Source organism: Chrysoperla carnea, chromosome 1 (assembly GCF_905475395.1).
Source record: "Chrysoperla carnea chromosome 1, inChrCarn1.1, whole genome shotgun sequence".
Taxonomy (NCBI): domain Eukaryota; kingdom Metazoa; phylum Arthropoda; class Insecta; order Neuroptera; family Chrysopidae; genus Chrysoperla; species Chrysoperla carnea.
Window position 1 is genome coordinate 51,225,708 of NC_058337.1, and position 21,357 is coordinate 51,247,064.

The 21,357-nt window shown below is 30.2% G+C and overlaps 1 protein-coding gene across 5 annotated transcripts in view; it reads left to right on the forward strand.

The window, feature by feature from the left end:
- LOC123305109 (insulin-like growth factor 2 mRNA-binding protein 1) overlaps nt 1–20,722 on the forward strand; it is a 76,129-nt gene extending 55,407 nt beyond the window's left edge. Inside the window, exons 4-11 of one of the 5 annotated variants that reach the window (XM_044886725.1) lie at nt 8,774–8,944; nt 12,016–12,199; nt 12,275–12,477; nt 15,569–15,757; nt 18,302–18,420; nt 18,562–18,860; nt 18,929–19,180; nt 19,841–20,722. In XM_044886725.1, coding sequence (XP_044742660.1) covers nt 8,774–8,944; nt 12,016–12,199; nt 12,275–12,477; nt 15,569–15,757; nt 18,302–18,420; nt 18,562–18,860; nt 18,929–19,180; nt 19,841–19,957 — 1,534 coding nt within the window. In that variant the 3' untranslated portion in view covers nt 19,958–20,722. The remainder of the gene's footprint in view (nt 1–8,773; nt 8,945–12,015; nt 12,200–12,274; nt 12,478–15,568; nt 15,758–18,301; nt 18,421–18,561; nt 18,861–18,928; nt 19,181–19,840) is intronic. The other 4 variants (XM_044886726.1, XM_044886729.1, XM_044886728.1 and 1 more) reach the window with 4 other exon arrangements.
- Nucleotides 20,723–21,357: the final 635 nt, after the last annotated feature.

A 21,357-nucleotide genomic window follows, 5' to 3' on the forward strand; every position in this document is an offset into this window, starting at 1 on the left:
TCTTTAGAAAAGATGGTACGTTGATACATAAAGATTCGCCCTCTCTGATCTAGCGAGTTATAGGGTGCACCAAAAAAAAATTTTGGTATTAGATATGCGTCTGATGACGCTCTCTCTCGGAGCTACTGGCGTTTGAAACATTGTATATCGTGAAATTTTTAAGTTTGCTGTATCTAACAGATATTGAAAGAGATACAGCAAAACTGTTGAAGAAAGAACAAAACTAGCTCTAAATGTAACAAACCATTACATTTAAAATCGAGATAGAGCGAAAACTTAAATAGCAAAGAATAAGCATGACGTGTACATTAAAAAACTGTAACCCCAACGCAAGGGGATATGAGGGGAGGGGTGAAAGTGGGGATGAACCATCGAATATTTCCAAATATACCCAAGTCTGATATCAAATAAAAGGGCAAGTTGCATGAAAGTCAGTTCAGCCGTTTAAAAGTTGTTAACTCTTTTATCAGAGGTTTATCAAATTTCATAAAATTTACGAGATATTTCTATGCAACTATACTGAGATATAGCTTAGGTTTTTCCTCTAAAATTAGGGTTCCACACCAAAATCTATTGGAAATTGCAGCTTGTCAATAAAAGTTCTGTAATTATATTGATAATAATAAATTCTTTAGTGTTTATTTTCCTTCTAAATTTGGCCAGGTAAGACGAAATTGCTGTTATTCTATGGATCAGTATGATATCCCCCAAGTAACCTATCAGTATTTTTAGCTAACAAATTTTTTTAATGTTTGAGCTTTCAATCCATATAAGCCAATTATAAAGGTGCATATACACTGTCGCTACAATAGATCTGGTTAAATTCAAAGGCTGCATCTACAGATATCTCTATTCAACATAAATATACACTATTGCTAGATTTGCACTAAATTAATCGAAAAAATCCAACTATATTCCATAGTCGCTGGATATCCGTTTTCGAAGGCTATTAACTCAGAAGTGGTAATTTTTATTTGAAAAATTTTCGTTATAGTTTCTTTCAAAGTAATTAAATAATTTTGTAATGGAATTTTTGAATGATTTAACTGGAAAATCTAGAAAATTCAGGGAATTTCATTTTGTAAATACAGTGTTATTTATAGGCGTAGAACAGAAAAATGTTTTTAATATCTATGAAAATATCTTTATTATAACTTTATGGTATTAATATTTTTTTCGGGCATGCAGCTATCCCGACAAATAAATGGTGTTAAAGGAGGTCTAATTTTCACAAACTCTTCGCATTAAATCTAGCTGTACTGACACGTCGTATGTTGGTTTCAAATGCATAATTGTTTCTGATTTATCGGCATAGATATGTGAAATTCATGAAGAAGTAATTACTGTATAAACCCATTTTAATTCCGTTGAAGCAAAAAAATTACTTAACAACGACTCACGCTTACAACTTTGACGTGTATGCATATTTAAACTGATAATAAAGTACATTAGAACTTCATTCAGAGACCAAGAAAACTGAATTCTGAAAAGTCAGCCGCCTATAAGAAGTTAAATCAAAGAAGTAAATAAAGATAAATGCCATTATATTAAACTTTTCTTTCAATTTGGAGGACGCATATCCGAACGGCTTGTATGCCTATGCATAATTAAAATAAACTAATTAAGAACCATGATTGTTTCACATAAGTGTCATTATAATAAAGAATTCAATGAATGTGTGGATTGAATTAGCTTGAATCCAATGGAATTTAATGTATACTATCTTGTAAAGTTTGTTATACGTTGTACGATACTTTTTAAAGTGAACGCAAGCGCCGCAACCAGTGGCGTATTTAAGAGAATATTATGAGAGTAATTATTATTGGTTTAACTTTTTTTAATGGTAAAAATGAAAGGATAGCTTTGTTAAAACTACGTTATAATCTCTGCGACTGTAAAACCGATTGTTTTTAACATTGTTTCCAGCTAATACATAAGAAGCATTCGTTAAAAGTATTTTTGCCAGTGCGGCAAATTAATACTTAAACACAACTCTAAAACGAAAATGGGATAAGAGTTCTGGAGAGAGTATTTGACACAGTATTTGTCGATTATATAAAAGTATATATATCTAATATTATCAAGGCTGCACTAAAACGCAGCTAACTGGATAAATAAGATCTGAACACCTTTTTCAACTACTGCATCCTAGACACATTTAATTAAACACTTTTGATCTGATATTGTTTTTCTAAAAACAAGATTCGAACAATTTTCTCAACTACATCCTAAACACATTTAACTGAGCCCTTTTGAAGTTCCAATGATCACTTTGAGCTAATTTCAACCACTCTTTAATTTGAAACCTCACTATTATAAGCATTCTTTAACCTGAAACCTCGACATATGCGATAAGGGATTTGGAAAGAACGTTTGAGATAACCAATCTTATGCTAACGATTTTTCTGCTTCATTTTCCTCCAAGTTTTATACTAAAATGACCCGATTTGGCAAGAAATGGCCATATCTACCTTAATGAAGGAAATAACATTTATAAACACATGTTTCAGTTTTCCAAAGCTAATCTTCGACTGGCAACTTCTGAGAATAGGAATGTCACACGCTTTGGTGTCTCAGCCCTGCACCAACAAATATTTACGGCGTTGCTGGGTATTAACTCTGCATAAGTATTCGAAGTTAATTACATAAAAGTTGTTCTCCTTCCCATTAAAATTATATTTTTCGATTAAACTTGAAGGATTAAATCTTCATCCGAAGACAAGTATCACAAACCGCAGACTCGGAATAAAACTCATAAAACTGGCAGCCCTGGTCAATCACATTTTCGTAAATTTCCAATTTTGTATATTAAAAATGCGTGATAATTAAAATTTTCCCAAATTCTTGCATAAAGAAGAATTCATTTGGAATCATAAGTGAGAGAGTGTAAGTGAATTAAAATACATGTGATGTATGGTAAGAAGGAGAATAATGTTTCTATGTATGAGTAATGTGTGGCCCGGGCCGACGTCGTGCACGATTTATGTTTCATGTATATTATAGCGAGGAGTAGCAATAACAACACCAGCAGCAACAAAGCAAACACAGTCAGCGGTCGGCAGCTCAACGGGGTCGTTCAACTTACGTACTACACACCGCCACGACCGACGGTAGACGCGACGCGGTGGTCACACAAATGTTTCAATTCTACTCTACAATATATATAATATACTCATTTTCATCATAATCGCCACGAATAATATGCTATTCTTCTTTCTTCGAAGAGTACATAACGTGGTCGCGCACACAAAAACATGTCTATCGAACACAGACAGTTATTATAAACTTTGTGCAACAAAACAAACGTAAAACCACTATCGTAGATACGAAACTATTTCGATATAGTATTTGTTTGTATGTGATATCTCTTCTGTACTTTGAACCATTCATACGAACAAATTCCCGTGCATGTATGGGTTGTTTTTTTGAGTTGTGTTTTACCTCTTCTACATTTTATAATGCTTGCAGTTTTTTTTTTGTCTTAAATGTTTAAATATTTACTGAGATAAGTTGATTGAACGATTGGTCGTACTGTTTCATTTAGTTTTTTTTAAATAATACAATTTGTATATATACAGTATCGACTACCGACCTGGCTAAGTAGTTTGCGCCAAATGATAAATCTTTTTGAGGGAGCTTTGGTAATAGCTGCAATTCTGTGAAGGGTAGACTATTTCTAGAGACCGGCTCACTGGCCGTGTGATTTAAAGCGCTATCGACTTGATTCGTTTGGCTACTGATTGGAAGGTTGTGGATTCGAATCCAGGCAGCGGCAGGCTGATCAATTATAGTTATAATTAATAGAGCGGTAAATTGATCACACTGTCATCGCTTGGACAAGAATGAAGTAACCGACTCCACCCACATCATAAAGTTAATTGGATATATGGACGTAGTTTAAAATTAAATAAAGATTTAAAAAAAAAAGGAGGTTAAACCCTATTATTATTATCTCTAGAAAGTAGACAGGATTTCCACTCTCTGTCATGCTTGGTTCGTATCTTCTAACCCTTTGATTACAATGTTCGTTCAGCTCGCATGGAGAGGCATTATTTTATTAGGAACAACCTTTTAATTTAAATTACTCTTTTATCTCTTACCGGCTAAGTACTTCAAACTTAATTATTTAATAAGTGCATATGCGTTTTCTATTTTATTTGTACTACTAGATGGCGGGCATGACCACTTAATATGGTAAATAATTTAAATGTAGGTCTTTTTTTTAAATTCTTGATTTGAAAATTTCAAAACAACTTGAAATGTCTTCAAGTTGTGTAAAGATATCAGTAAAACTGCCCGCCATCTAGTGGTGAAAATAATAACGAAAACGTGTATGCATTATAAGAATATGTTATTTTCCAATTAGTGATTTTTTGTCAAGCTGCAATATTTACATTCAACCACAAGTCATATCTAAAATAAGTGAAAACAAACAATTGACTGATTTAACTGTTGAAATACCATGTATAGACAATGTTGATTGCGCATTCGTTTGTTTTTTTACGTCATGTAAGTAAAGTAAGATAAACAAACAAACACATACATAATATATGCAACGTATAAATTTAAAATATAAACAATAGATTCCTGAATATAAATAATATATAATGTTTCTAGCCTAATTTAATCCCTCACGGGTAAACAGTGATGTTTACGAAAAAATGTTTCAAACAAAAGTTGTTATTTTTTTATAAGAAACATTTTTTACATTTAAACTATTGTTTACTATAACGGTTTACAAGATGAGTTCTACGGATCCAAGACCTCGCCTTATGTTGCTGATTTACGAACTCGGCCTCACTTTTTACGTCCTAAGCACGCTATAAAAATTTCAGCTTGATGATACCTCTTCGTTTTTGAGTTATCCTAAAGCAATCTTTAAGCCTTACGAAACAAAATCCTGAAAAAAAATATTTTTAGTTTTTAATTTGCATCTTAATTTTTATTCTTCTCTTCAAAGGTAAAAATTTCAGAAAATTTGAAAGGGACAAAATTTTCCATAGTATACTTCTAAAAGTTTGAAATCGAAATGCATTTTCCTTATTATTATTTTTTTAATGTTTGATATTTAATGGAATGAGATTTAACCTCGACTATAAATCGAGCTAAATATTTACCCCACTGATTTTTGGCTCATAAAATCGTTCTAAAAGCTGTAAGTTCTAGGATTGTTTTTATTTCTTTCATGCCAAAGATAATAGTTATTAAATTTTAGAGCAAATTAAATTTTATTAAGGTTTATTGGTAAAAAATCGATTTAAATAGCAGTCTAATAATGTTACTGAAATTAACGGTAGTTCAAAATTTACTTGTGGTAGATATCACCCCGGTTTGTATTCTAAGGTTAATGACGCGATTGGATTATTTTATTCGCAATCACAAAACTGAGTTACTAAAAGCGTTGACATAAGTGCGCTTACACTTTAACGTAGGTACTTGGATGGAAATGTGAAACACCAAAGGAGATGTACCAATTTTTTTTCTAATTGAGTTACAATGGTTAGGTTAGGTTAGATTGGCTGTCCTGGGGTGGGACACACTTAGACCATACTGTACGTTGTGATACCGAAAAAACGGATTGGCCCATCCCCGGCCACTACTCCATGAACCATTTGGAGCTGTTTAAAACCAGTAGGAGAGCTTTAACGTCGACGAACTTTAGGTCGGAGAGGTCGTCAAAAAGAGAGGCTGAGGCTAAGAGGCTTCGGAACGCCTGCAATTGTACTCAGACCATAATATGTCTTGTAGTACCACAAATACGTTCCTCCCTCCATCTAAGATTGGCCCTTTTTAAGATATCCTCTTTGAGGAGTAACTTGCAGTTCGCAAATGGAACCCCCGGATAATTATTGATGCTTGTGTCCGGCAGCATTGTGCCATTTCTTGCAAGCTCATCGGCTTCCGAATTTTCTGGAATGTCCCTATGTCCCGGTACCCATACCAGGTTTACATTCATTTGTTCCGCCAGCTCATTTAAGGACAACTGAGTTACAATAGTTTATTTAAATTTTTGTAAAAAAAAAATTAGGATCTTAGCGAGGGTTGGTCAGGACTATTATTCCATTTTAAATAAATTAAAATTATCTTAAAATATTATATTCTTCAAAAACTAATACTCTGATACCCATTGAATGTATTATAAAATTTGAATGATAAAAAATATTCGTTACGATAAAAAACAGGAAACGTTTCGTTTTTTTTTTTTTTTTTTTTTTTGTTATTTGAATAGAATTTGTGTTTGTGATTTTCAAACTGTTCTTCAAATTTAATTTATGCATAACCTTCGAATTATAAAATAAATTTAGGTTCTGTATCATGGACTCCAAATACCTATATAGGTATAATACCTGAAATAAATTTGAAAAAATATTTTTTTTGTTATACAATTTTTGACCATTCCCGCCAATTTTTGTTTTATTTTGTTTAGTTTTGTGTATTGTGAATTTATGATATTGAAAATTTTATATTAAGAAGTCCACAAGTGCTAGAAGTCTCCTAATTATTCCTACAGTAAGTCCTTATCCTATTTTTTATTTAATCCTATTATTTCATAGACATAAAACAAACTAGGGTTAGCGATAAGGTTTTTTCTCCTAAAATCTTCTTTTTTTTTAAATTACAATGATTGTAGAAGGTGAATATTAATTTCTTTTACGCAGTTCGAATTCTTACATTCGATAAAGGTAGATTATATTTCTTTCAACCAAATATGTCCTTGACATAAATGTAACAATAAAAATCGCTTGTTTTCATAAATTTTATTTAATTTGCGAGTTGAGAGTTCCAGGAACTGGTTTAAATGATGTAGCTTCCACGATTCTCATTGTTACTGTTATAGTATATTATGGTTAATTTAACAAAATCTAATCCAATTGCAGAGGATGCTCAATTCAATTCGAGAAACACATCATATATTTTAATGGCCATTTGATATTTAAAAAGAAGAACCTTGTCGCCAACCCTCCTTTTTTCTTGGTAAATTTATCCATTTGTATAAAAAAAATCTATTTCTGTTAGATTAGGATTTTTTTTGTAAATATTACGCGTATTCATAAACAATGTAAATCACGATAACTTTTTATACGGGGAAAGACCATAAAGATAATACCATAGAGCTGTATAGACATAAGAAACGCAATAATTAAATTCTTGACCGCAGTGAGAGAGGTAGAAAGAGACTGAAATTGTAAGTGTATAAGAGAGACGAAGGCAGCTATTTGCGCCTAATTTATCAGTCTCTCTACTGCCATCAATCGTTTGGCGGCGACTTTCCAGCTAAATGGTAGATATTATTTCTATGGGAAAGATTGATTTCAACCAAAAAATTGTCTAAATTTGTTGGCTATTACAAAATCGCTATAAACTAGAAATGTGCGATTTTGAAAACGCTGTAAAATAAAATATCGCCAATTTTTTCAAATGATATTTTACTATCTTAAACTTTTTTTTTTACTTTTAAATGTAAAAAGCAAATAATTCAGAAATTAATTGTTCTTTAGTAAATTTGTTGTAAAACTAAATTATATTGGAAATCAATTAGCTAATCAAAATTATCGGTTGATACCCTAGCACTGCGCTTATGTTGTGAAAGCGTTTTATTAAAACAATATTAAGCACAAGAAGTGGTTCAGATCTCACTTACAAATATATTTAATTTTCTTTTATGCAGCTTAAAAAACTAAAAGAATGACAAAATCAAAGAAATAATTTGGAAGGAGATTTTTGAAGATTTCTTTTTACAGTTGTTTCTAAATCGCACACTTCTCTGCTCCACTCATCATAACAAAAATCAGGGGGAGACATACGCTAATCGTTCTTTAATATCAAATTATGTTCTATCCCCTCCATGCAATCATATTTGTATATTTCTACAATTTTGAAAGGTAAATCAAAAATGATACTTTCCCAAATTTCCTTTAGTATCAAGTTTTTGAAGACAATAGACCTGTATAATTTTTGTTATATCAATATGTTAGAAGTCGCTTTAAATTATTTCAAATCTTCCAAAAACTGCTTTGACGACTTTTCTTCCATTAGGTTTTTGGCTAAAAATCGTGTATTTAAAATTACATCAAACCATTACAAAATAGAAAAAAATAAAATAAATCAACGAAGCACGAATGACAAGTTTTTGTTGATAATAATATAAAATTATTAAATTATTCACACCAATTTTTATTATTATGGGATTCCCCTGCGTATTAACATTACTATGCAGTATACCTTCTCTCGTTCGAATGTTCTCGACAATTCTCATAACATAATGCACAAATAATAGATTTGCCAAGTAAAAATGCGAAGGATTAATTATCTAGAGTCATTGATATTATAAAAATTAATGTATTATGATACCTATTAGTTAGTACAGTTAATCGTAGTAAATCTTCCCTAATAACACTCAAGTTCAATTTTTAAGGGGGGTGACTCGCCAGTAATAGGAAAAAATAAAATAGTAGATAATGATCCGAATTTTGAGTATGTTATAGTTAAGGAAACATTATATAAATCAAAAATTTGGGTTCTTTACCGATCAATTAAGAGAGAGTAATTATTAATTGATTGGTAAGACACTCAAATTTTTCCTCCGGGCTTACCTCTCATGTCTTTTGACTACACTAGCTTTAAAAAATTAAACTTTAAAGTGATCATGGGTATACTACTCATGCATGGGCGACTTTCTTAAACTATATTAAAGTCATAGACATAGACATATTTTAAAATAGTTAAAAGGTTAGATATTTGAATTTTAAAACATGAATATTTTATATTACAGTGGTTCAGCTAAAATAATAGTCTCACAACTACCTCTTCATGTACGATTTGAAGATTTGGAACCATTACTTACACCATATGGCTCAGTACAATCTTGTGAAAAGCTTACATCTAAAGATCCAAATACACAAACGGTCCAAATTACATTTGAAAATGCAGAACAAGCACAGCAGTAAGTTAAATCAGTTTTTAATTATTAATATTTTTTCTGTTTTTTATTCCAATTTTCTTAGATGTGTGTTTCTCAGTAGTGACTAGTGAGTAGTGTTTGTAATACTTATTTCTGTCTAGTTGTTATTGGATTAATTTGGAGTAGTGAGTACTACATTCATTATTTTAGAGCTGAAACCACGTCTGTTTTAAAGTCACTTCATTCACGAGTTTTGAATTGGGATAAATCGATTTCAAATAAAAACTACAATTAGTCTATGAACAAATCAATAAAGACATTTTCTTGGATATAATCTTTAAATAAAGCAGCACAGGGGTAAATCAGGAATTCGGGGCCCTGGGCTAATACTACTTAGAGACTTGTCTAGTTACTCAATTTATTGCGATTTTGACCAAAAACTATTTTCTTTACTGCTATAGGTATGCGGTATAGGAAAAAAGGGAATAAAATATTTTATTTCTATAATATAACTTAGTGTTCGTATATACAAACAGCAACTGTACGACATTGTTGCAAAATAAATTGACAGGTTATGTCAGATTGCAATTTATGGAAAGAACTAATATATGATTTAGTCGATATATCGACATTGTTGTCCTATACTTGTGTAAGACCCCTGGAAAAAGAGCTCTTAAGAGAAATTTGGAAAACATCAACAAGTTTCTGTTCATAAATTAGCAAAAAAATTCCAAGAGGTATAAGTCTCTTGGACTTAGAGTGTAGTAAGTAAGATCATTTTCCAGGTCAACGTGTTCCTTATTTATTTATGTCTTATATTATGTATTCAATGGAGGCTCTGTATCTAAGGGGCCCTGGGCTGCAGCCCAAAAAGCACTTGAGTAGGTCCGCCCCTGAAGAAGTAGAGCACGAATTTCAAATATATATTTTACTTATAACAATACCGATGCTACTAGTACCAATATAGCACGTTATTAATTGGTCTGGAAAACCTAATTCTTTATCAATATATTGGAATGAAGTGTACATTTTGCATCAATTTTAACTAAAAATCTATCTTCGGTTTTGGTCTAGCTCTAGATAGTTAGTTCATTTCGTTCATAAAACGGTAGATTCCGTTAGAAAGCATTAAAATTTCACAGTTTTACTTAAAAATTTCTTATTTTTTGTTAACTTCTCCGTATAGGGAAGTAATAGGAGATAATCCTGGTGTCGAATTGACCATATTACCCATCAAAATGTAAAATTAAACTTGATTCCATTACAAAATTTGAAAGTGAAATTAAAATTGATTAAAAACGAAGAAGTTATAAGCAATCAAAGATTGCATTCAAAGGTTGCACATCTCCTTTTAGCAAAACAATTTATTTTTTATATGTAATCTGGATGGCGATACCTACGTATGACATCACTAGTGGGTATCTTCCTCTTTGTTTAATTAGAAATTTTAAACGTTCATATATTGCATTCTAGTAAAGATTTTTAAGAATCAACTTCACTTTTGTATTCTTGAGGTGAGAATTCTTCATCTGAAGTGATTAGAAATATTTAGTCCGATCCCCTATTGTAATAGGTCTTTTAAATTGATGTGTGTGAACGCATGTGTGTTCGTTCGTTCACACATATTTTTTCGTTAACGAATTTTCGTGAGTGATAAGTGATAACGACCTTGAATTTGTATCAATCGTTGCGTTTTAAGATCAAGATGTGCTGAAGAAATTTGGGAATAGAGAAAAAAAACTTAATTTTTCTGTTAATATTAAGAATCTGGAAATTTTTGATCATTAGTAAAAATTTCCTAATAATTTTTTTCTTTAAAACTAATACATATTTACAATAATTGATTTTATGAATTTGTATAACATAAAACAAATATTTTTGCAAGTATTGGATATCGATTTTAGTTTAGTACTGCTGGCATAAAACGAACATTTTTAGCCTTTGAGCTACGGACCTTTTATACAGTTAAATAATTAATATTGAGGTGAATGGAATTTTTTTTTTTACTTTTCATATTCTGGGAAGTTAATATTGTGGCGTGTTGATATTGAAAGTCGGGTAAAAAGAGTTATAGAAAGAGTGTTAGTGGTAAATTTCTGTTTTGAGATTGAAATTTTAAAACTAGATCTGTTTTGCTTATTCTAAATTGAAATAGAGATAGTAATAATAATAATAATAATGAGGTTTAACCTCCGTTTCCCAGGCCACGTCTATAACAGAGGCTACCCACTAATCTTTATTTATTTGTTAAACTACATCCGAATATACAATTAATTTTATGATGTGGGTGGATTCGGTTACTTCGTTCTTTTCCAAGCGATGATAGTGTGACATTAACTTTTTTGTTCAAACTACCGCCACCTGGATTCACGCCTTAACAAGCTTGGTTACTAGCCGATTCAATTGAATAGAGATTATATCTTACACATAGTGACTATCGATTTCGTAATAATTTTGTTACTTATTTTAGAATCTTGGTAATAATTGTCATTCATAAAAATGCTTAAATTAGATACAAAGCCAGAATCAACTTACAGAAGTAAACCTTCAAAATAAGCGCGTTTTTAGGGCGCACAATTGAATTTAACTGGTTCGGACTGCTTTAAAATAATTTATGAACACTTGCCCCACCAAACTCTACAAATTTACCGCTGCACATCTGATAACAATTCCGGCAAATTTTGATGTTCTGAAAGTTCTTAGTAATATTTATCTTTACATTCTTTCTTCAAGATGCCTTAGGTAGGCAGTTGTCTAGTATGGCGATGATATTAAATACCATATCTAAATGAATAATGTTATAAAAACTTGCACTGGTATTGAGAATGTTAATTTTAAACTATTTTTTAATCGTTCAATTTTTTAAATTATTGCATGCAACCCCATTTTCATAATTGTAAACAATTAAAATTATCAGTATCAATAAAATAAAAAATATTAATAAAATAATGTTAATAATAATCACAACTCAATTCTTAATTGTATATTATTTATGTACAAACTAATTTTTTTTAAATAAACATTTTAAAAAGCGATTTCTTGAATGTTATTATTTTAAATTATCAATTCTTTAAAACTAAAAAATTTTAACAATATTTCTTTGTTATTTACAGAGCGGTAAATCAATTAAATGGAGTTGAATTGGAGGGAGCTACCCTTAAAATGGAGCTAGCATTAGAACGAAGAGCAACTGGACGCAGAAATCCACGGGGTCCAGGCAGTGGTCCATTTGGAGGATTACCTAGTCAGGGACGTCAAACAGATTTTCCTCTTCGTATCCTTGTGCAAAGTGATATGGTAAATAATAATATTAATGAATAAAAATTTTTATTAATATATATTTAATTTGAAATATTGAATAAAATAAATTAGGTTGGTGCGATTATCGGTAGACAAGGTTCAACAATACGACAAATAACACAGGCAACCAGAGCTCGAGTGGATGTACATCGAAAAGATAATGTTGGATCACTTGAAAAAGCTATTACAATTTATGGTAATCCAGAAAATTGTAGTAATGCATGTAAAAGAATTTTAGAAGTTATGCAAACAGAAGCTACCAACACTAATAAAGGGTATGTTATTTTTAAACTTTCAAAAATTCGCAACATGATAACACTCATACAGGACCCTGCAAAAATTAATGTAAAAATAAAACTGCCAATTTTCCTGATATTTTTTATATTTAGATTCGTTATTCTAAAGAATATTGATTTTTATCTTGGGACCAAGAAAACATGATATAGTTTCGATATCAAGACAAGATATTTTCTCCACAAAAACTATACATTTATGTAATATTAGTTGCCTATATAGATTGATATTAAAAAATGGAATAAATCAATTTAAGATTTTTATATCCTTGATATATGAAATATATATCAAGAATATCAAGATATATTAATTTTAGTCCCAAGTAGTTCATAAAATCACTTAATTAGTTCATCCGCCCGCCTGTCCGTCCATCAATACCTAAAAAGTTAGTTTGAGTGCGTAAATTGGGCCAATTTTATACTGGGTCCGTAAGACCCATCTTGTAAACCGTTAGAGACAGAACAAATGTTTAAATTTAAAAACTGTTCCTTATAAAACATTTTTACATTTTTACATATTTGTACCGTGAGGGTACAAATTAAAACAAAACTTTGGTGTCTATTTGGTCTCAAAACTATAAAAGATAGGCAGTTGAAAATTTTGCAGGTAGCTTCAACTAGTTGCCGTGTGATAGATTCTCGAAAAACAAAAAAAATCTGTAAAATACTTCGAAATTTCCGCAAACCAAACGTCATTAATCAATGCAAGCCATCATGGGCCAATGCAAGTTTTATATCACACATAATCTATCAACTCTGGCAGGTTTTAACGGATGTTCACATGCAAAAGTTGTAGTTTTTTTTATTTATCGACCATCTGAATTTTTTTCGAATGAACGCATGGTTTACCACAAACATCGAAGAAAATAAGGAGCCTTACTTAAAGCGTTGTCTTTAAGGCTCTTTGATCAATCTTTGAATACTCCGAAATGCGTGTTAACGCCCTGTATATGACAAAATTGATTTATAATACTCTACGCTTTATATTTATAACGTGTTGGTTCACGAAATTTATTAACAATTCGTGATTTTTTAAAATGAATAAACCTTCTTAGGTTATTTTTCCATAAATATAATTAAAAAAAAATACCCTTAGCATTATTTCTGTCGGATTTTCTCTGATTATTATCTATTAAAATTAATTCTTTAATAAAATACACTGCACGAAATTTCGTTCTGTGTGAAATGACAACAGTTATTTATATATAGGGAACCCACAAAATAGACACTTCTTTTGATATTTTTTTAAAATAAAAAATAACATATCTAAAAATCACACTTGAATTTTTAAATGATTCTAATGCACTAACCACCTTAATACGTTATTTATTATCTATTTTTCTATGACTGAAATAGCCGGATGATAGTGACAGATGTTTTTCAACGATTTTTTTGAAAGGCAGATGTTTTACAAAAACAGACGATAGTCTGCCCTTTTAACTATAATATTTTGTGTATTTTTTGGTAATAGAAATCCGCATACAAAATATAAATTCGGGTGTCGTTTATATGGAAGAAATGAATTATTTTGTATTTAAAATTTGTGATGCATAAAAATTCTATGGACTTTTCCAATGTTCATAATCAAAATTTTCATGTCAAAACTCGTTAATGATATGCATCTTTCACAAAATAAAATAATATAAAAGTAATAATATTACATAAAAACCTATAAGAAATTTGCCTCAAAATTGTATGGCTTAAATTCGAATAAAAATTATACGTTCTGTCCAATAAAATTATGAAATTGCCAGGAATACTGCATTGTTATAATTTTTATGGATTTTGTTTATCAATAAATTATTAGAATTAGCCCGAAAACTGAACGCCAAAGCAGACAAATTTTAAATGATCAAATAGTTACATTTTTTTGTTTTTCTAGAAATAGTCCAATGCACTTACGGATTAACCCAGAAGTTTTGACACCAGATTTTTCTATTCAATAGCGGGTTGTTTGTAGACCTTAAATCTGATTTTGGGTATTCGGGAAATTAACTCTTTCACCACCAACCTCGAAAATGACTTTTTTTACTTTTTGGCCCTTATCTTGCGTGTTCTATTCATTCAAATTTGATGATTTTGATTTCGTTGGATTTACCTACGTTTTACCTCTCATTTATGACAAAGTACACACTACGATTGATAAAAAAAATTATTCGTGTCAAATTCAAAAATTTTTTCATGAGTTTCTTTTTGTAACAGTTTTTTTGAAAATAGTTTTTTAATAGTGTATCTTTTTCAGCGTGTTCAGTGCGAAGATTCAACCATGTTTTAATAAACAGATTTACTTAACAATTCTTAAAAATTTACTCTTTGTAAAAATTGAAAATGTAAAAGGTTTTTTTTTTTCATTTTTGAAACTTGAAAAAGAAATTCTAAAATATTTTGAGTATTGTGGAAATGAATTTCAAACTAAAAAGTGAAAATAAACAATTATCTGAGTTAATTGCTGAAATATCCTGTATTTCTAGTGTCGAATACCAGACCTTGAATTGTTTAAAAAACGAAGACCTTTTGATCGGTCTTCCGAAATTTCGATAAATTTTCTATTTACCTCCCCCTCCCCCCTATATTATCCGACAAGTTTGGTTTGATACAAGAATCAATAGATTAATTATTTGAAGTTGCTTACAAATTTTTAACCTTCTAGCTTGTATAGTTTTTGAGAAAATGGAAATTTATTTTCTAGCCTAATTTGTGCCCTCACGAGTAAACAAAGATTTTACTTGTGAAAAAATGAGCACGCTATAAATATTTCGGCCCCATATCTTATTTTGTTTATGAGTTATTCTGTTGCCAGACAGATAGATGGACGGACAAAAAGAAACGGACTAATTAGGTGATTTTATGAATACTTATACCGAAATATTTATTCGTATCATCAATATTTCTAAGTGTTACAATCATAATCACAATAAAATTGATATATATTTCATATATGCACAAAGTTTTTTCTCGTAAATATATTAAAAATTTTGAGCGGAAATACTTGAACTAACCCAACCGCATTAAACCTTCATTATATTTTTTTATTTTTACCTTTATTTAATTCAACTAATTAAATTTTTTCCAGAGAGATAAGCTTAAAAATATTGGCACATAATAATTTAATTGGTCGTATTATTGGAAAAGGTGGTAATACAATAAAACGTATTATGCAGGACACAGAAACGAAAATCACTGTATCGAGTATTAATGATATAAATTCATTTAATTTGGAACGAATTATAACTGTTAAAGGATCTATTGAAAATATGAGCAGGTATGGATTATTTATTTATGATTTATATTATTTTTTTAACCTTGAATATGATACATTAGCTAAGTACACACCGAGACATTTTGTTGCGGAACACTACAAAAATTGAATTTCATCCATAGTATAATACTACGTACGAGAATACGTCTGAAAATCTTTTTTATAACACAAGAACGCGACAACTACAACTATACACGTCCTATTGTAGAAGGACGTGTATAGTTGACTATTTTATAATTCTCGTCACAGTTTTTTTCGAGAATATGGTGGGCCAAGATTGGCATTTTGTCTTAATCAAGTTCAGTTTCAAAATTAGTTTATTTATCATCAAATATATTACAAAACATCTTAAATTTATAGTTCCTAGCCTAAACTTTACCTATAATACATCATTTATTATAAAATACATCGAGATATATAAACATTCTACATTGGAAAATTTTATAAAAGCTATTGAAATCATAACTTAAACTAATTTGGATGGATAAGCCACCCCTAGAACTACACCTTAAATAAGTAAATAAAATTAAATTAAAGATAATATATACAATTAAGATTACACTGAATCAGTTGTAATCGACATCGTGTGGAATCAAGTATCTTTTCCTGAAAAGCAACGTACGTGAATAAAATTAGCCAAGTACGTTGATTTCCGGTAAAGGATTTTCGTAAGATGAAAGAAAAATCAATTTATAATACAATTTTAGATAGTTATGTATGGTCGGTAGAGGTAAGGAAGATCATTTTAGTGTATCAAAAAGTGTACACCGGTAAACATTAACTAAAGATGGCGTTTCTGTAGCAAAAGTGTACATTAAAAAAAAAAATCTTAAAAGAAGTGATCAAGGTAATAGATAAAAATGATCAGAAGAGTACGATAGAGAATTAAACAGGTTATTGAAGACGGATAGAGAAGTTTACGTCAAACGCTCTTTTGCTACACATGCACTTCTCTAGTCAATTCTAGAACTTTTATTTAATGTTTTCAGCTAGACACTTTTTTGCTTTGACCAATATTTAGGATGGTCCTCCTTACTTTTACCCAGGGATGGGATAAATTTATTCCAATAACGAATAAGAATAACCAAATTATTCGTTGAATTCTCGAAAAATAATAACTACACATAACTACCTGTTTGTTGTTTATACCAAAACATCAAAGCTATGAAACAACTATGGAATCACCACAAAACCTAAAATATTTTACGAGGGTTTAACCGAATAAAATAACATTGTGTCATTTGAAAAGTGGTCGAATGATTTATAAGCGGGGACTCTTTAGTGGTGTAAAAATATAAATAAAATGAAATTGATTACAAGAAACGAGTACATTCCTTATTTTATACAAAATTTTAACGTCCCAAAAACGTAAAATAAAGGAGGCTTCTAAACAATATTGTGCTTTTGATAAACTGCCTCGGTGTGTACTTGTCTTACAGATTGTAATTTTCTATCAACAAAATAATAACACACGTGTCGAGTAAATTCATTAAGAGAAATAGGATATTCACATAATATTCTCAAATACTTTTACTACGCTTGCAATCTTTCATACAGCATTTGAGAAATAAATTTTAATAACAGAAGAAACGGTAGCATTGCTTTCCTTATATGTGATATTTTTGCCGACTTACTCTTTACTTTTGTAATAGATAGGATTGAGTAATCAGCAAAAAGAGACGCATGTTTCTGATAAGAACGTTTGTTCGTTGTTTCAAATATTATTACATATTTATTATTGTTCATATAAGTATGTCGTCCATTACACTGCAAAAAATGAAGCATTTAAGTTTGCAATTCTATGGAACAATGATTTTTTATGGGACAAGCTCAAAAGAAGCTAAGAAGTTCGATAAAATTTTGTCATAAACAAAATTGGCAATTATCGTATGATTGTGATCAAATATTGATTTAAAAACGATCGAAATTTATATTTTGGACAAAAGTTCTAAACACTTTTTGAGCCTTGCAATTTTTCCTTACCGTTTTCGAGATATGTGCGTTAAAAAAAGCCTAAAGCGTTTAAATCTCCAAAAAAAGGCGAAAACGATGAGATAAAGTGAAAAATATATTCCAAAAATATAAACTTGTATCGTTTTTAAATCAATTATTGTAATGATTCTATCTCAAAAACGAGGTGAAAATTGAAAAGAGTCAAGAGACAAACATTGTTTAAAATTGCCCATATTATGTAATCCAACAAGCTTCAAGGCAAATATTTGATAGAAAGAATATCAGATCTAATGGTTGTTTCTATTCTACACACTCATACAAACCTTTTGAGTTGAATGCCTCAAAAACCTTTACCAGGCCTCATTCCTCATTTCTTAGACAAATATGTGTTTGAAAAAATGTGAGTTTCAAAAGCTAACGCACGGTTTCGTTTGGAAATTACCTATTTTGCTGATTATACAATGTTGATCTAAGAATAGAATTGAAATTCATAAAAAACTTGAGACCAAAGTTTCTAAAACCATGATTAAGATAATAAATCGTAGTCATTTGTAATCGTAATCAAAAGTTATAATCCAAAATTCCATTTTTCAGAGCTGAAGCTCAAATAAGTGCCAAATTACGTCAGAGCTATGAGAATGATTTACAAGCAATGGCTCCACAAAGTATGATGTTCCCTGGCTTACATCCAATGGCAATGATGTCTACCGCCGGTCAGTATCAATGTTTCCAGTTTTTTTTTTATTAGATGTATTTTAAGTATATTTTGTCGTAGTTTTTGCATGATATTTGTTTTAAGTTTGAATTTTTGCATGCTCCACCTGTTTTGTATCAATGAGTACTACATATTTCAGGTATTGGTTATTCAGGGCGTGGAGGTATGTACTCTGGCCAAGCACCATACCCAGGCATGTATCAAGTGGGTGGACCAGGTGGTCCACAAGGTGCTGGTGATGCACAGGAGACAACATTCTTGTATATACCAAATAATGCTGTTGGTGCTATAATTGGGACCAAAGGATCACACATTAGAAATATAATTAGATTTTCTGGTGCTTCGGTGAAAATCGCCCCACTAGATCAGGATAAACCTCAGGATACGCAAACTGAACGTAAAGTTACTATTGTTGGGTCACCCGAATCACAATGGAAGGTATGTTAAAATTTGAAACTCTTGAATAAGTTGATTGTGATTGATTTATAATTTAAAAAAATTTCTAGGCTCAGTATCTTATTTTTGAGAAAATGCGGGAAGAAGGTTTCGTCGCTGGTTCTGATGACGTACGATTAACTGTTGAAATATTAGTACCATCCGCACAAGTTGGACGTATTATTGGTAAAGGTGGTCAGAATGTTCGTGAATTGCAACGTGTTACTGGTTCGGTTATTAAATTACCAGAACAAGCTGCGGCGCAACCACAGCCAGAGGATGAAACTACTGTTCATATTATCGGTCCATTCTTTAGCGTACAAGTAAGTATCAGTCTTAAGACAAGATGATTATTTCAACGTAGATGTTTTTCTAAAATAATTTATTTATCGCCGCATCTAATTAATTTCCTAAACCAGTATCAAATCTATAAATTCTTCAAGGAATTGAATAATATTACATTGGAAACAGTCTGGCTAATGTGGATACAAAATTATTGTGAAGGGAAATTATCAATCTCATGGGATGCTTTGTTTTATTTCTAATAAGAAAGTCGTTAATGGCTAATTTTTACATAAGCACCGACTGCTAGACCATTCAACTTTTCTCAGATCAACAAAAAAGAACTTTCGATAGAACGGTCGAAAATAAACAATTTCTTTTATAAATCGGGATGTATCTTCCTATATAAATATCATCCTCCTATATACATCCGCCCGCTTATAATTTAAGCTTATTTTAATCCATTTGAGATAGTTTTCACTCTATATAGTCTACTAGTTTTTGAAGGATATCAGCTTCTTTTACCGCAGGAAAACATCTCTTACGTTTAGAGTTACATTGTATATCATTTCAGATTCTTGAAATCACCTTTCATAAATGTAATAGTATTTATCAGACTGCTTCTAAAAATAGACTCAATCTGATTTTCTATTATCAATTCAAATTCCAATTTTCTTTTATTTAAATGTTATTTCTTTCAGTCCGCCCAAAGACGAATTCGAGCGATGGTAATTCAGTCAGCTACACCACAGCAGGGTACACGTGGTGCGCGTCAACAGAGACGTGATCCCAGTCAACAATCACAACCTCAACAATAAAATTTAACAAAACAAAAAAACATCATTAAAATATAATTCACAACACCAAATATTCTTACAACCCCCTCCCCCATTTAAATAAATAGCCATCATATCCATAACATTTAAAATTCAAAAAATAAAGCGTGTGATGGTGACGGATTTGTTTTTAAAACCATTCGTCTCCCCAAAAAGTTCTTAACATTTTTCATCATTCAATAAAAATAATCACGTCGCGTCCATATTATATTTACATGTAGTTTTTACAATAACAATTAGAAAGTGGTGGTGAAATTTACGAATATTATTATTTTAAAAATATTACAAAAAACTCTAAAAGAAGAAAACACTGCCCATTACATATTATAATATACATACTTCTACTGTTGTTACATTACGAATCTTCTTAAAATCGAACGATAAAGAGAAGATGGAGGAATTTAAAAAAACCGCATCGAAGCCCTTTAAACACACACATACAAATACAGGAAAACAAAATCATAACAAATACATCAAATGAAATGCACCGTTTCTTTCATCAGGAGTTTCATATTAAGTAAAACTAATTTAAAACAATAATTTTTTTATTCAGTAATACAAATAAATAAACACACTACCTCATCAATAAAAAATGAATAATTATAGAATAGAAAAAGAAGAAATAACTAATTACAACAGATTCAAAAGAGATAACTATACTAAATAATTGTGAAATTTATTTTCAAAATTACCTCAAACTAAAATAAAGGATAAAAACTTACCTACTAATTAACTACAATAAAATATACCTCAATGATAAGTGAATTGCAAATAGAAAAAATATATATATGTATATATAAGTATGTTTATATATATGCAAATATATATATGTATATACAGGGTGTCGCGAAAAATGCAGTAGTTGTATGTTTTCGATTTTTTTATCTAAAATGGAACAAAAAATTTAAGAGTAATTTTTTGGAAATTTCGATCGGTTACTATTATATGCGAAATTTAGAACATACTTATTTCGTAATTTTTGTTACATTTTATTTGTAGAATTCGAAAGAGTGTACAGCCCAGTGCATTTGTATTTGTAACATCCTGTATACTGTTATATTATTACATTGTGTTATGTACGTTTGTTACACACACAAAAGTTTTCAGTTTTGTGTTTTTTTTATATATTCTCTTCATTCTATGTGCAAGTTAAAACAAATATTTACCTCAGATTTAAAAAAAAAATAAAAACAAATGAAATATCAACGAAATATTTATGTATATATATTTATATAGATAGAAAAGAGATAGCAACAATATACACAGATTTTGTTTTTTACCGATGATCAATATTAAAACAAAACACAATCCCAATAATTTTACAGTTGTTAAATTTTGCCTATATTTAAATAAATAATATATATTTAATATAAGATATATTT